The sequence below is a fragment of the Megalopta genalis genome, chromosome 3, assembly GCF_051020955.1.
Source record: "Megalopta genalis isolate 19385.01 chromosome 3, iyMegGena1_principal, whole genome shotgun sequence".
In the NCBI taxonomy this organism is placed as follows: Eukaryota; Metazoa; Arthropoda; class Insecta; order Hymenoptera; family Halictidae; genus Megalopta; species Megalopta genalis.
In genome coordinates, this window is record NC_135015.1 from 20938381 (window position 1) to 20953551 (window position 15171).

The 15171-nt window shown below is 33.3% G+C and overlaps 3 protein-coding genes across 4 annotated transcripts; 2 read left to right on the forward strand and 1 right to left on the reverse strand.

The window, feature by feature from the left end:
• The first annotated feature begins 859 nt into the window (after window positions 1-859).
• Window positions 860-4706, forward strand: Uvrag (UV-resistance associated gene). The gene is made up of 9 exons (XM_033478386.2): window positions 860-1385; window positions 1475-1679; window positions 1833-2420; window positions 2496-2668; window positions 2795-3021; window positions 3094-3264; window positions 3337-4278; window positions 4363-4429; window positions 4506-4706. Exons 1-9 carry the CDS (start codon window positions 1281-1283, stop codon window positions 4662-4664), a joined length of 2637 nt encoding a protein of 878 aa, XP_033334277.2. The 5' UTR covers window positions 860-1280; the 3' UTR covers window positions 4665-4706.
• A 2401-nt stretch (window positions 4707-7107) lies between these two features.
• LOC117225076 (retinol dehydrogenase 12) lies at window positions 7108-8991 on the reverse strand. Of its 2 annotated transcripts, XM_033478394.2 has the most exons (5): window positions 8670-8991; window positions 8256-8568; window positions 7935-8170; window positions 7567-7864; window positions 7108-7480 (listed from the first exon to the last, which is right to left on the reverse strand). In XM_033478394.2, exons 2-5 carry the CDS (start codon window positions 8526-8528, stop codon window positions 7241-7243), a joined length of 1047 nt encoding a protein of 348 aa, XP_033334285.1. In that variant the 5' UTR covers window positions 8529-8568; window positions 8670-8991; the 3' UTR covers window positions 7108-7240. The 2 variants fall into 2 exon arrangements, with proteins under 2 accessions (XP_033334285.1, XP_076376388.1); XM_076520273.1 differs by having other exon boundaries at window positions 8256-8991.
• A 4638-nt stretch (window positions 8992-13629) lies between these two features.
• Svip (small VCP interacting protein) lies at window positions 13630-15063 on the forward strand. Its single transcript, XM_033478319.2, has 3 exons — window positions 13630-13822; window positions 13897-14064; window positions 14186-15063. The coding sequence occupies exons 1-3, from the start codon at window positions 13757-13759 to the stop codon at window positions 14198-14200; spliced, it is 249 nt and encodes an 82-aa protein (XP_033334210.1). The 5' UTR covers window positions 13630-13756; the 3' UTR covers window positions 14201-15063.
• The last annotated feature ends 108 nt before the right edge of the window (window positions 15064-15171 follow it).

Consider the following 15171-nt stretch of genomic DNA (forward strand, 5'->3'; position numbering starts at 1 on the left):
TCTATTAAGAATCATTTTTGAAGTAATATATAAGTATAAATTTATATGTATAATATAATATTGTACATATATATTTATATAATATAATATTATATGTATAATATAATATATAAGTATAAATTTGTTACGCATCGTTTTCTGCTATATATTGTCGTATTCAAAATTGTGCCGCGCTTTCCAATGTTTCCAATGTTTTGCACATGCACATCTCCAATTCTCACTTTCCTCTTCCTCTAAGTAAAATAAAATCGAGGATGTAAATTTCGACCACCGAACCACTATGTATTCTCTATGTAAAAGATTGCTCTGTGCCTCTATAAAAATCCTCTGCAATTAGACAGAATTACACGTGTACCTTAAATTTCGAGGCATAAATTTTAAGCCTTTTAAAATACGCACATATATTGTGCATATAAGATATTCAGCAACAGGTGGGATATAATTTGGGGGATAATGTTCAATAACAGTAATATAAGACGAAAATGATGAATAAAAAGTTGCAATACTGTATCGACTTTTCAATTGTTAACAGTTAAAATCTGTCACTAGTAACACGTAAGACTCTGCCCATTGTCTCTGCCATAGTACATATGTATTGTCTGATACTGTGTTGAACGTATTGGGGAGCGCACTCTCTTATGCGTATTGACTTGACTCAGGTATGCCACTATTGGCGGAACAGATACTGAATCGTCGATAATTAAAAAAACGTAGTCAGAACGATTAACTTTTTTATTTTTTATTTTCGACTTATGTTACCATGGAGAATTATTCTTTGAATTTTCTCCTACCTGTTGCTAAATTCCCTTTATATATATATATATATATATACATACATTGTATGCATGTGTGCGCTTTAAAACGATGAGCGTAGACAGTGGTGGATTTTCTCGTTAGAAACAGTGGGGCTTTAAAGTAACTTCAAATTTAAACGCTTGGCAATTCTGTAAAGGTTTGGTCAAAGAACTTAACGAAATATCGAAATTCATATAGGTGTCAATACGATGAACTGTCAAAATTTAGAAAATGACAGTGTCTTAAAGGGAATGTTGATTTAGTTGAACATATTTGTCACCGACAAATACAATCGCTAAGATTCAAATTTGATGAAAGAGAGAAATTATATCCAGTATTATTTGTTATTGTTTACATAAAACTTGCATCGAACTTGTATAGATAACCTTGAAGCACGTTATAATTTGAACATCGTTCAATCGTTTCTATGTTATTGTACGTTACCTTTTAATGATATTACTTGCACAGTATTATGAAGGTATACAATGGAGGTTTCGGAAACAAGGAACCGTCTTAGAGACTTGGATTTAACTTTACAACCTCGTATTATACCGCGATATAAAATCTGGCTTCCTCTTGCTACACAGCAGGTAAATTTGTAAATGAAATTTTTGTAAAACATACGTCGTTAGATTTTACTTATATACTAATTAATGTTATGGGGGTGTATAATTTTCAGTTGAGACTTAGAAATCTTGTACAAATAATAGGATGTAATTTAAAATCGAACATGCACGATGAAGCTTGTCCGTTTTATTACACCCTACATAGAACAAGTATGTCATCTCCTTTGTATACAAGCGAAGTAATTGATAATGTAAATCCAAAATGGTCAAGCCTTGATGTACCAAATATATATGCCACCGATTATTCTACTGCCAGCGGTGAGCTTTACAATCTATTAGTACCTTAAATGTGAATATGTGTTTGTCAATGCGAATAATAACATATTGTAATTAACAACATTTATAAATTTGATATCTGTAACCCTGTATTTCATAAAGCATATAAGAAGGATATTATAAATTCTTTAACAGAGATAATTGTAAGGCTATGGAAAAGAGTGATTGTGGCTAACGCGCCAACTGATATAACTGTATTTACATGGGGCATATCTTTTACTGGTTTGGCATACATTGGCCCAAAATTACCAAATAATTTAGAAACTGTTTTGAAGCCATATTCTCTAATTTTTCAATTCCACGGCGGTTACTTTACGCCAATGTATTGTTTTGTCGATGCACCTGAATTGAAAAGATATCTACATATAAAAGTCAACAATTCTGAAATAAGAGATAGTTACACTGTGAGTAAACTTAGTAGTTTGAAAAATAAAATGCAGGCACTAAAGCAACAGACGGAATCAGTGCAAATACTAAGAATGCGTATTGCTTCGGGAGACAACTTTCATACTCCAAAGTACTCACAATCTTCATTAAACAGATTACTTCAACCCCGTAAAGTAAATAGAGAAAAGAAAGTTGAAATATTAAAAATACGCAAGGAATTAGAAATGGCCAGATTTAGAACAAAGTTATTAGAACAGGAGAGAACAAGGAAAATGGGTGAATTAAGAGTGTTGACTCAGTTACGTTCTAGTATTATCGAGGAAAATCAAGACTATGGTAAAACAACATTTGTTAATTGTACATATTAAAATCTAAATAGGTTTATTTTACATATTTTCATGTGTATTATAGGTTCAGATTTAATGGAAAAATATAGAGTACTAAATAAAGATATAGAAAGATTACACGAGTGGCGACAAAATCAGGTAGATACAAGGGAAACATATGTTCAATTGAGTAGCCAACTTGCTTACAGAAGAAGACAAATAATTTCAGAATTAAATTTAATATATCCTATTATCCAGGTATATATGAACTAAAATTAATAACATATAAAAATGACTTATTGATTTAAAAGTTTTTCATATTTATATCAATACTATTGTATGAACATTATAAGCTAATTATGTTTAATTAATTATATTGTGCAGGATGGAAAAGGGAAATTTAGAATACAGAATGCACATCTACCAGATAGCGAAGATTTAGAATTATCTGATGATACTGAAGTAGCTGTAGCATTGGGATTTGTTGCACACGCCACGCAAATGATTGCTAATTTTCTTAACATACCTACTAGATATCCCATTATCCATTATGGATCACGTAGTAAAATTGTAGATCATATTACAGATCACTTACCCGATAATGAAAGACAGTAAGTATTTAATTTTCATATATTCCTAAAGTTGCATTTAAATCATATAATTAATAAAATTAATTGTTTTAGATTTCCATTATTTGCTCGTAGTAAAGATAAATTACAATTCCGTTATGCAGTTTATTTATTGAACAAAAATATAGCTCAGTTGAGGTGGTACTGTGGCCTTCCAACAACAGACTTGCGAGCAACACTTCCAAACTTAATTACTTTAATAAACATTAGACCAAATCAATCTCAGTAAGTTACACTATGATAATTGAAATCTTAAAGTGAAGATTTTATGAAATATTTTATGATCGTTTATTATAGTTTAGATAATTCAAAACGAACATATTCTACATCATCTCTGGATATCGATATTGGGAATGGAAAACAAAACATACCACTAACGCCGCCTATTCAAAAAATAATATTTGAAAAATGCCATCGATCCTCGAGATCTATGAGTCAATTGAAGAGTATAAAATCTTCTCTTGGATCTTCTTTGGATCAAGGTCTAGATAAGCCTGTACAGTCCCTCGTTTTAAGCAGCCAATCAAAACGGATTTGTAAGTCAGAAGAAAGTGCCATAGACAATAAAACGTTGGTACTACCAAAATATAGATCAAGTAATAGTAGCAATGAAACTTTAAATAATACTATTTTAAGTAATATAAGTGGTACAAATGTCGAAGATAACAGTCAAGAAAATAATGCGATTGCACTAGAAAGTAATATAGAAATTATGATACCTACATCTGTTTCCAAATCAGTTAATGCTGCAGATAGTTTGGAGGGTTCGATGAGCGTAAGAGACAGAAGTTCGAACTCCATAAGTAGTTGTGAAATAGCACTTAATAGTAGCCAAAATGGAGACGATAGTTCAAATGATAATAATATAATCAAGAAGAACGAAACTGAAGAATTTAATGAAGTATTGAAGAATTTTAATGATGTTGTAGATAATGCTCTAAAAAATAGAAAACAGAGTATAGATTATAATCTAGAAAAAGCTTCACAATTTGATGATCCTGGTGTGGCAGCTAGTGAAGCAAGTTACGATATTCATGAAAGTTCTGCAGTTGGCGTTAAATCTTCACCACATAACAAAGAACATTTTGCTAAGTCGTGTTTATCTCTAAACGATATAATGTCATGTACTTTTGAAGACGATGAGCAGAAACAAAGAACTAGTTCCATTTGCACTTATCCAGAAGGATACCTTAAATCGAAAGATTCTATATTGCAAAAACAATACAATTCGGACTCGAAGTGAGTATAGAGAAAAGAGATGGTAAATATAGTAAAGTATAAAAATTACAAAGCAATATATATTGACTTCATCGTACGTTACAGGAATGATAGAGTAGACCCACCACATTCTATACATTGGTGTCATAATGATGCAAATAAGGAATTAACAGTAAGTGTACGACTCGATTGATTTAATTATAATTTTATTTAATATTAATGCCATGAATGTTTAACCATGATTTTAGTTGGAAACAGAATTAATACAAACAGCGCAGAAATGTGACTTTCAAGCATCAAGCGAATATATAGACATTATTAAACGTAGTTCAGAAAATGTATATGCACGTACTGAAGCTTTAGCTAACAAGAAAACCAGTTTTAAAGTTATGAAACCTCGACTGTAATATTTATATTCTAGAATATACTGCGACGCTGTTGTTGCTGTAGTGGTTGATGTTTAACTGCACCAGATCCCAAAACATTCAATAATACATGGCTCACATAGAAAATTAAAATATTTATTGCGTTCTTACATAGAAGTCTAATACTTTTTACCTCGATGATTAAGATTAACATCGAATACATAAACTGAACCGAATTAAAGGAATATAGATCAAGAAATATGAAAAGCGGAATTACATTAAGTTAATTATGTTAGACGTTGCAGTATCTTAATTTTCAAATTCCATACAAATTGCGAAGAATAATTTAATGTTGTTATGTTATGTACTTCAAACTAAGTTATGTACATAAAATTTAAATATGCGAACATATATCAGTGAATTCTAATATACATACGGACGCGTATGTAACATCTAGTGAGCTGTGTCATTAATACCATTGATAATATCTTCAGTAATCAAATAATTCATAGATCTACGAATGGTACTGGTTATTATAGATTAGAAGTTACGGTGATGATTAATGATTAAATGTATGATTACTATAATGTCAAGACCACTATGTGCTTATATTTTTTTAAATGTGATGTTTATGTATATAAAATTGGGACTATCAATATTTCTATGTACAGTAAATATGATTAAGTTGACTTAAAACGTATATAATGTTTTTAATTTAATACTGTTTTGTTGATACTTAGGAAATGTTAAATTAAAATTTCTAGACATAGCTATCATGACTTAAGAATGAATACTGATTAAGAATAAATACTGAGATCAGTGCAAAGTGTACATGGAAGGACCAACGAAAATATTAAATCAATTATTAATACTTACCTAGACAATTCTATATGGTATTTGTAATAAAGTAGAATAAAAGGACGACCTTAATAATTGATGGCTAGGAAAAATGCATGTATAATAAAATTACTGAATTAGGAAGTATGCTTGCACAATGTAATCAAGTATGTAGTTCCAATGATATGATTGTTATTATTTAATATACAACGCTGGGCAAAAACGTTAACATACAATTTTTACGCTACGAATATTAAGTAAGTTTAATATGTGAGAAAAAGAAAATAATGAAGCAGTTTATTTGAATAAAAATATTCATGCAGAACATAAAGAAAATTCCTCTAAAATGGAAACAGGAAATCAAAGTGATAGATGTCAATGATTTAGCAAACAAGAACATGAGAAGCAATAACACTATGATTTGACAAATTGATGATAAACCGTTTATTTATGTTCAATATATTTCTCATCGTATAGGAAGACATTTCAAGGAAATTTCAATGTCATTGTAACCATTCAAATTTGTTTATTTTTGCTGTTACGGGTACTTAATTGAATCTATGGCATTTTCAATAATCTAGCTACAGTTTTAGAAAACTATACAATGTGATATTTTATTTGTAAGAATGCAAACAAAAATATGTCACTATATCTTATATTATATTTTATTGGCAATAATTTCTTAAATTTACTATATATATATATATAAATAAACTACAAAATTTATACATAAAATAAATATTAAATAGTCACTAAATATAAAAAAATTAAATAATGTATGTACAATACGCATACAAATTAAAATATTAATCTGCATATTTTACTGACTTCGATAACCATATTAAATATAGATACAGACGAGATATAGGATAAAACGAGTATATATTTTTGGTTGCAGGCTTAGAAATCTATCCATTATCATGTACTAAGTTCGTTGTCCTCTTATTTTAGTGTCGTTCATTATTAAAATGACCAACATAATCGAGAACAATGTATTTTAGGCGTTATTAACAATTGATCTTCAAAAATATACGTAATGCATTAGAAATATACAATTCATTAATGAATTGCAAGCTTATCTGCTAGCACATGTACTCATAATTATTATTTCTATCCCTTTATATTATTTTGTTCATTTATATAATAAAAGAATTTTATTATTTTACATCAATAACTGAAATAGTAAAATAACAATAGTGTTAAAGTTTTTATTATCCGAGCCCGAGTTCGATTAAATGGAATTTGAAAATTTACAGTCCTCATAACGTAAAAGCTGCTTAAAAATCACAGGCTTTTCAAAGTATTAATGTTACAAATCCTATTCCTCGTCTGAGATTTTAATGCATCAGCAATTTTACCAAGTGAAGTTTTCAGTACTCTTATAAATTGTTTAACAAGAATATCTAATTTAATGACAATCACATTTCGTTAATTGATTCATGAATCTATTTTTTAATTGATTAATATCGAACTTTAGTTAAAAATATTCTAACATTTACCTAACATTAATTTATACATTCTAGAATATGAGTTATAGCTTTAAAAATTTTTGGACGCGACTTATAATACAAGAGTTACAAGTCAAAATTTTAAATATCTATTTGCGGCTAAAGGAAGTTGTAAGGACTTTTTAATACATGCTACCGAATAATTATTAAAAGATACGACTTTATTAATCCTAAACAGTAAGGTTTCGTGTCCGAGTTGGTAATTTCTAAAGATATCGTTAGAAATCGTTAAAATCCTCGGTTCTATGCATGATCGTGCAACAGTCTTGTCTCTTATTCTGTAACTTCTTTGTGTTGAGAATTTGTATCAACAGTGGCTAAACACTGAGTATCAGATTTATCTTGTAATTCATTGGTAGAACTTGTCAGTTTTGCACTGACGTTCCACAGACGCAATGCTACATCAGAATCTAATTTCTTAGTTGTGACGTAGGGTTTACAATCTCTGTAAATATTACCGGTATCTTCAGATAAAGATGGTTCTATGGCACAATGTAATACAGTTTGGGCACCCTAGATAATAAATATATAAGTGTATATAATAACAGTGTCCTTGGAAAAAATATTCATATATATCAAGTATAAATGCTGAAAAATACCTGATTCGCTGTACGTAAGAACATGAAAGCAATTGGTGAGAAAATAATGTAATGAAACCAACTTCTTTTCACATTTCTAAATAGCCCTGTATATGTAAATCCAGGACATACCATATAAACATTAGTACCACTGTTCTTAATTCTTTTTGCAAGTTCAATACCAAAATAGGTGTTTGCTAACTTTGAATTATAGTAAGCAGGATTCATACGTCCTTTAATTGTCAATTTTTTTTCTCCATTTAAACTTGGAAAATCTATTTTTCCATGTTCGAATAACTTTGATGTTACAATTACGATCCTATCGTGAATAAATTTTCATTAATAAGGGAACAATTTTCATTCAGAATATTTTGTAATTAACAACAAACCTGCTTGGCGCATTTTCTTTTAAAGTTTCCAACAGTAAATTTGTAAGTAAAAAATGTCCTAAGTGGTTAACACCGAAATGAATTTCAAAGCCGTCTTCTGTTAAAGCGTGTTCTTTAAAAGGAACATATACTCCAGCATTATTAATTAATACATGAATTTGTGGAAAATTTTGTATCACCTCTGCAGCAAAATCTCTGATCGATGAAAATGATGCCAAATTCAATTTCATGGGTATCTGTAAAAACGATGATAGTTGTTCGTGTTATGCGACAATATGAAATGTTAATACATATTGGTTAAAGAAAAGATTATTTATTTACCAATTCTCCGATAGAGATTTTGGAACGTATGTCGGATATAGTATCTCGAGCATTTTGTAAACTTCTACAGGCTAGAATAACTGTAGCTTTTCTTCTTGCCAGTTCCTTCACAGTTTCTTTACCGATGCCTGAATTAGCACCTGTTACAATGAATACTCGGCCATGTAAACTATCCACATTCTTGCATCTTCCCCATGTACATTCACGACTTTTTCGGAGTAATCCGATAAATAATACTACTGGTAAAATAAAATAGCACCATGCAGAAACCATGTTTGGTTGTCAGCTACCACTTATTCCATACGTATGTACACTGCGGGTATTCAAATCAACAAATATTTGCATACAATGAATCGGTACAATGGAAATTTTATTTATTGCACACTCATGATATTTTAATCTTTGCGTACGAACCGGTCCAGAAATTCAAATTTTTAAATTAACCTTCTTTACGATACAATGTAATTTAATATTTGTATTTTACAATTTATGTTTCCATATAAAGGCAAATATGGCACGAAATTGCTGCATCGCAACAATATTGATATAACGGAATTAAAAACATTCAGTTTTAATATTTTGTTATGGCAATTGTATCGGTAAACTTCTAAACCTTATTGTATCACTAACATTCCCAATGCACGGTGTATCAACGGTATCTTTATAGAGACGAAACTGAGAGAAAATTCGAAGAATGTATTAGAACATTCAGGATCATCTCGAAGTATTGGTGCCAGTGCTATAGTGTTGGTGTTCTTTTTAAGGAGTTTAAAATACCATCATAGATCATATACGTTCTTGGCATCGAAAAGGAATTTGAAATTTCTACAGCGCATGCGTGAAATAAGTTGTGTTCCACGAATATAGTTACGATTTGTGACTTTCTGATGTATAATCTGCGTCTTTTTAGAAGTTAGTTTGAGAAACGATTTATTCTTATAAGCCTTAATTGTTAACCATATATTAATTATAAGCAAAATCATAGTATTATTGATATTTTTCAATATAAAATACTATGCTGTAAATATTACTGTTCTTTACATCAGTTTTGATTGGCTATGTTAGGCAAGAAGCAGGATATAATATATATCTTATATTATATATTATTTTTATTATATTATTATATATTATATTTTATTATATTATATATTATTATATTATATTATATATATAAGGATATAATATAATAATAGAAATTGTGCAAAGTAGATCACCTAACTTTACGTCCCAAAGTAGGGATTCAAACTTTAGAAAACTACGTACATTAAGGTAAATACAGGACAGGCCGTTAGCAAAGATCGATATAGAAATTTTCTTTGCACTGATTGGCTAACGATTCACCGCTCAGACAGGATCTACCGAGGATTGGATGCGCAGTAAATTGACGGGGATGTGCGCGCCGGCTTAGGGAGTAAGAATGTGTTTGAAAAAGTATGTGCATATGTAAGTAACCGATTGAAAAACAACAATTGTTTCATGAAAGAAAACATATTATATTTCAAAGTTGTATCATAAGATATAATATTAATTAATTCATTAGGTTAACAATAAACTACTCGAGTAAAGTAAACAAGTAATCATGTTAGTGGAAGACGACACTCTATACAGGCAAATGTTTGTATTTTATAGGCATTCTTTAGCGCGCAGCAATGCCACATGCTTCTAACCCTAAAAGTGGCGAACCAGTGGCGAACGGTCTCTAATTATAAGCTCCACAGCCGAGGTTAGTGTTCTGTTATCTACCATACATACAATGTAATGAAATCAGTGACTTTTTTCTGCTTTTTTCCCTTAAGAATTAATTTCCTTATACAAATGAACATTAATACTTGGAGCGTCGTTAATTAACGAACAATCAATTTTGAATATCAGAGTCGAATATAACTTTTATAAACTGCGATATACACGTATGTAACATTTACCAATGATCACAAATATAAATAGTTTATAAAGAAGAAATGCCTTCCGAAAGCATATTTTTAAATCCGTTCATCTAACGGTTCGCTTGCACGAATATTTGCGCGCGTGCCGTGACATCCAGCCTTTGTGCTGATAAATTTCGACGCGCTCATCGGCATGTCCGGCTGTCAAAAAACGAAGAGGGTGTTAAATTTAAGGGTGTCAAGTGGTGTGTGGCATTCTCACAGTCTCTCAGTCCGCATTGAGCCAGCACGCCAGTCGCCGGCCAGTATTGGATGGCATTATTTGGTGCGCATGATCCGCGCCGACGTTCGTGCGCGCGGTGCAACAGTGTTGACCCCTCCTAAGGCTGAGTCATCGGAGACCCGACGACTTTAGAACGATAACGCACACAGCGATAGAACTGTTTATGTTGGAGCCATCGAGTGACGATCGTCTTAGTTTTATAACAACAGATCCGCAGCGAGGAAAGCTGCGAGGTACATGCACATACTTAGTACCCTGGTAACAGTAACCTACAACGCTTCGAAGAAGGAAAGAAGATCCGTGTGTGATGTACAGAAAAATTGATTTCGCGGAAAAGCCTGTTCCTTAATATTTCACGTACGTGTGTCATTCACATTAACGACTTAACATACCACGATGTCGGAGGTATCTGCGAGCGATCTGTCAGTTTTTTATCAGCTTCTACACGACGAGAACATTTGTAATTACGAGGTTTCGTCGGACGGTGCCAGCACGACGTGCAGCGATGCCGAGCTAGAAATACAAGACTCGGAGCCCGACGAGTTCGATGCGGCCGAATGCGAGGAGGATATGGATGCGAAAAATTATACCGTGGCCGGACGCGTATGGAGGTACATTCCTCCTTACAACAACAACATCGCGGAGTTTCAAAACTCCTTACAAAATCACACGCTTCTGCTGACGAGCAAGAGCGAGAACGTGCAAACGATAGACGAGTGTTTTCGATTGTTCATCGACGAACAGATCATCGACACGATCGTTTTGTATACAAATAAGAAGGCGCACGAAAGCGTGCCGCCCAGCAAGAAATGGAAACCGGTGGACAGCATAGAGATCGACGCGTTTTTAGGGATTCTGTTGCTCGCCGGACGATTCCGGGAATCTCGTGAAAGGAAACGCGACCTATGGAGAAAGAACGAGGCATTCTCCCGACCGTTCTATGCGGCCACGATGTCCCGGGATAGATTTGTAGATATATTGAAGTACATACGTTTCGACGATTCCACCATGCGGGAGGAGCGAAAAGCGAACGACAAATTGGCCCCGTTGCGAGACGTTACCACGGTATTTACGGCTAATTGTAGGGACGCGTACGCCGCGTCGAGTGTCGGATCTGTTAACGAACAATTGGTCGGTTTCCGTGGACGGTGCCCTTTTAAAGTGTACATGCCCAACAAATCGGGGAACTGTGGTATTAAAATTAGAACTCTATGCGACGCGAGAACGTTTTATTGTTGTAACATGGATATATATTTAGGTAAAAGTGGGAACGTACCGGACAATCAGCACGGGCACAATATCGTTAAACGGCTGACCGATTTCTGGAAGGACTCGAATCGAACGATAGCCACGGATAATAGTTTCACGGACATCAGTTTGGCGGAGGAGTTGTTAGAAAATAAAGTTTTCCTCGTAGGAACCCTGCGGAAGAGCAGACCGGATCTGCCGAAGATACTCACGCAAACGCGGGACCGCCAACAATTCTCCTCGCAGTTTTTATTCACTCATAATTTAACTCTAGTTTCGTATGTACCAAAGCCTCGGAAGTGTGTTGTGTTATTGTCCAGTTTACACCATGAACTGAACATCTCGAAGCCGGAGCAAAACTATCAGCCGGATATAATTAACTTTTACAATTCGACGAAAAGCAGCGTGGACGTTTTCGATAAACTAGTTAAAGAATACTCATGCAGGCGATCCACGCGGCGATGGCCGTTGTTGCTGTTCATGCATTACGTGGACATCGCCGCTTACAACGCGTTCGTTATATGGGTTACGAAATATCCCACGTGGGAATGTAACAACACGTTAAAAACGAAACGAAAGATTTTCCTGGAGGAGCTGGCACGGAAATTAGTTAGCAACAATATAGAGAGGCGTGCGATACAGTTCGAGAACCGCGAGATAACGTTTCACAAATATATTGTCAACGCTATAGAAGCGACCGGTAGGAAAATAGTGAAAACGATACCGATATCGGAACCACGTAAACGTTCGAGGTGTTACATTTGCATCGGCAACGACAACAAGTACAGTAATGTATGCGACAACTGTCAAGTACACATTTGCCATATGCATTGTATACATAGACGTACTATGCTATGTAGTCGTTGCAGTGATATGGAATAAATGTTATTTATTTATAGTTACTTGTTATTATCTCTCTTTCATTTCTGCAAGAGAAAGCAATGATTCCGGATCTATAATCGATCCGATCATCATCGATTATGCAGATTATTTCCCCCATAATAAGTGGATGTACTATACACACAATTTGGTTCACCGAAGTTCTCCTTTTTTCCTGTACAGGGGCACGCGGTATAAAATGAACACACTACTCTGTACGACTGAAAACGAGTTTGTTACGCGATCTGCATACATACGCAGTGAATAATCATTACACTGTGTTGTTCTCTCGGGTAGGAATCGTGCCAATGCTGCAACAAAATATTCAATTTTGATAATGTCAAATTGTTTGCTGCATACCTTTGGATCGACACTATGTGCGCGCGCGCGCGCGCGCGCGTGTGTGTGTGTGTGTGGTGTTTTTAATTAACTTCTTCTTATTGCATAAAGAATACAATTAGGAATACATGATACCATATGCAGTAAACTACACGAGCTACTACCGCAGACTTGAGTATTTCTGTAGAAGTTTCATGTGTACCAAAATTTTCTGTTTATGATTCGGCAGATTCTAGAACTTCTGTTTCATTTTAACGTCACTCCGCGAGATATCAGCGGTGCATCAACGAATTTAAACGCGTTAATAAGAACTTGTATAACATCTATTCTGTATATATATTTCGTTCTTACTAAGAGTGCTTACGTAATATGTATCTTGGCGGGAATAAACGCGTATGCGCGTACATTCGAACGATCGAAATGGCGTTCACGAAATACGATGCTGTGAAAGCGTAATTTTCATTGATCTTTGAACATACATATCTTTACACGTGCACGTAGTTTATAAATTACTTGAAATGCTATGTCGATACGTTCTCTCTTTTTTTTTTTGGTAGATAAGGATTACCGATCTTGGAACCGTGTGCAGTATTATATAGTTTATTAACTGCCTATTCAATTCAGGTAGCGTCCTCTGGAACAAGGCAACATTTTCCGACGATGTCGGTAATTTAGACTCGTACGTAGAAAATTTCATTGCACAGAATGTCTTTGTTAATTGTACGTCTGTGTTATTGATTGGAAGCTGCCACGAACTGATCCTCGTTTGACAGTGCGTAATACGTATACGCGTTTATATACTGAAGGAATTGTCATAATACAGACAGTTTATACGTTATATTAGGCATATTAGAAGTGTTTTATTCGCCATGGGAAATCTCTGCACGAGTTGCTGTAAACAATCAAGTTCATGCGACACATTAACACCGGATTTGGTAAGTTCGTCATTTTCAGATTGTCTATATAAAGTTACAGTGATAAATAATAATAATTAATTCCCCTGATTCAGGTGACCAGAAGGATGCAGCAAAAAGAAGCAGCGGAAAGAAGAATTGCTGAACAACAAAGTCGAGGTATTAAAAATATCGAAGCGGTTAAACGTCAGCAAAGGTTAGACCAAGAACGTGAGAGACGTGAACAAGAATCTGGTGGTTATAATTCGCAACCAGTGCTAAAGGTAAGTTGTTTAAAATTGATTACAAAGATGTTCTTATATTGTAAGTTACCAACGATGATATCATTAGTTCGTATAATATTTTTATTACAAGACGATGTAGGAGAGTACACTTTTGTTTCAGTGGCAAATGAATTAATGAAGACCAAATTCAGGACTCCAAGAATCGTACGGTCTGTAAATTCATTTTATGCAACGTATAATTATTATTCGAAGAGAAGTTGTACAATTCGTGCTAAGTATTAGGTGTCGTTTATTATGAAGACAGTAACAGAGCTACAAGTTTCTCCATTTTGTGAAATTTAAATGTTTTTAAAAAATGTTTAAATTGTATATGTACAGTTTTACACAACATTTTCTATGGTATTTGAACTATTTATATTGCTTGTGTCTAGATTTTATACGTACACGAATAAGAAGAAGCGAATGTTATTATACGGCTATACAGGATACGTCTATCGAGAAAATGTTATCATTATTATAAGTAAATGATTTCAATATGAATTGTGATAGCAATTATTTTTGCACATTGTTGATTCTTAAAAGAGGTATTTAAAAACTGTTATTATTTAATAATATATTATTAACACTTTCCCGTCTCGTAACATCAAGATGGTGCTGTGTGTAAACTGACAGACAACTGCCAGTAGCATCATATTGGTAACACGCATTTTCTCTCACTGCTGCTACTTTCAGATTTTTATATTTTTGTACACGATCATGTTTTTCTCAACGCTACACATAAATGGATTGCAACGTGCCTTGTGGGTTTATAGAATATTATAGGTTTACAGCTGAATTCACTCGATAAAAAAAAAGAATCAAGATATTTATGTATGCTTGCATGAAATATGCAGACGTGGAAGTGTTGAAGGCATTATTTCCATTAATGTACTATATTTATTTGGCATAAAGTATGCACCGATTAAGGCAATGAAAATCATGATAGGTTATATATTGTAAAATATAAATTAATGTATAAATAAATTCTTTAAAATGAAATCTGCAATTATTCACATAAGACAAAAAAGCTGGGAACGACATTTTTAATACAAATTTGTTTTTCCGCGTCTATTTGCATTAGTGACTGCAACATATTCGGAAAGTAAT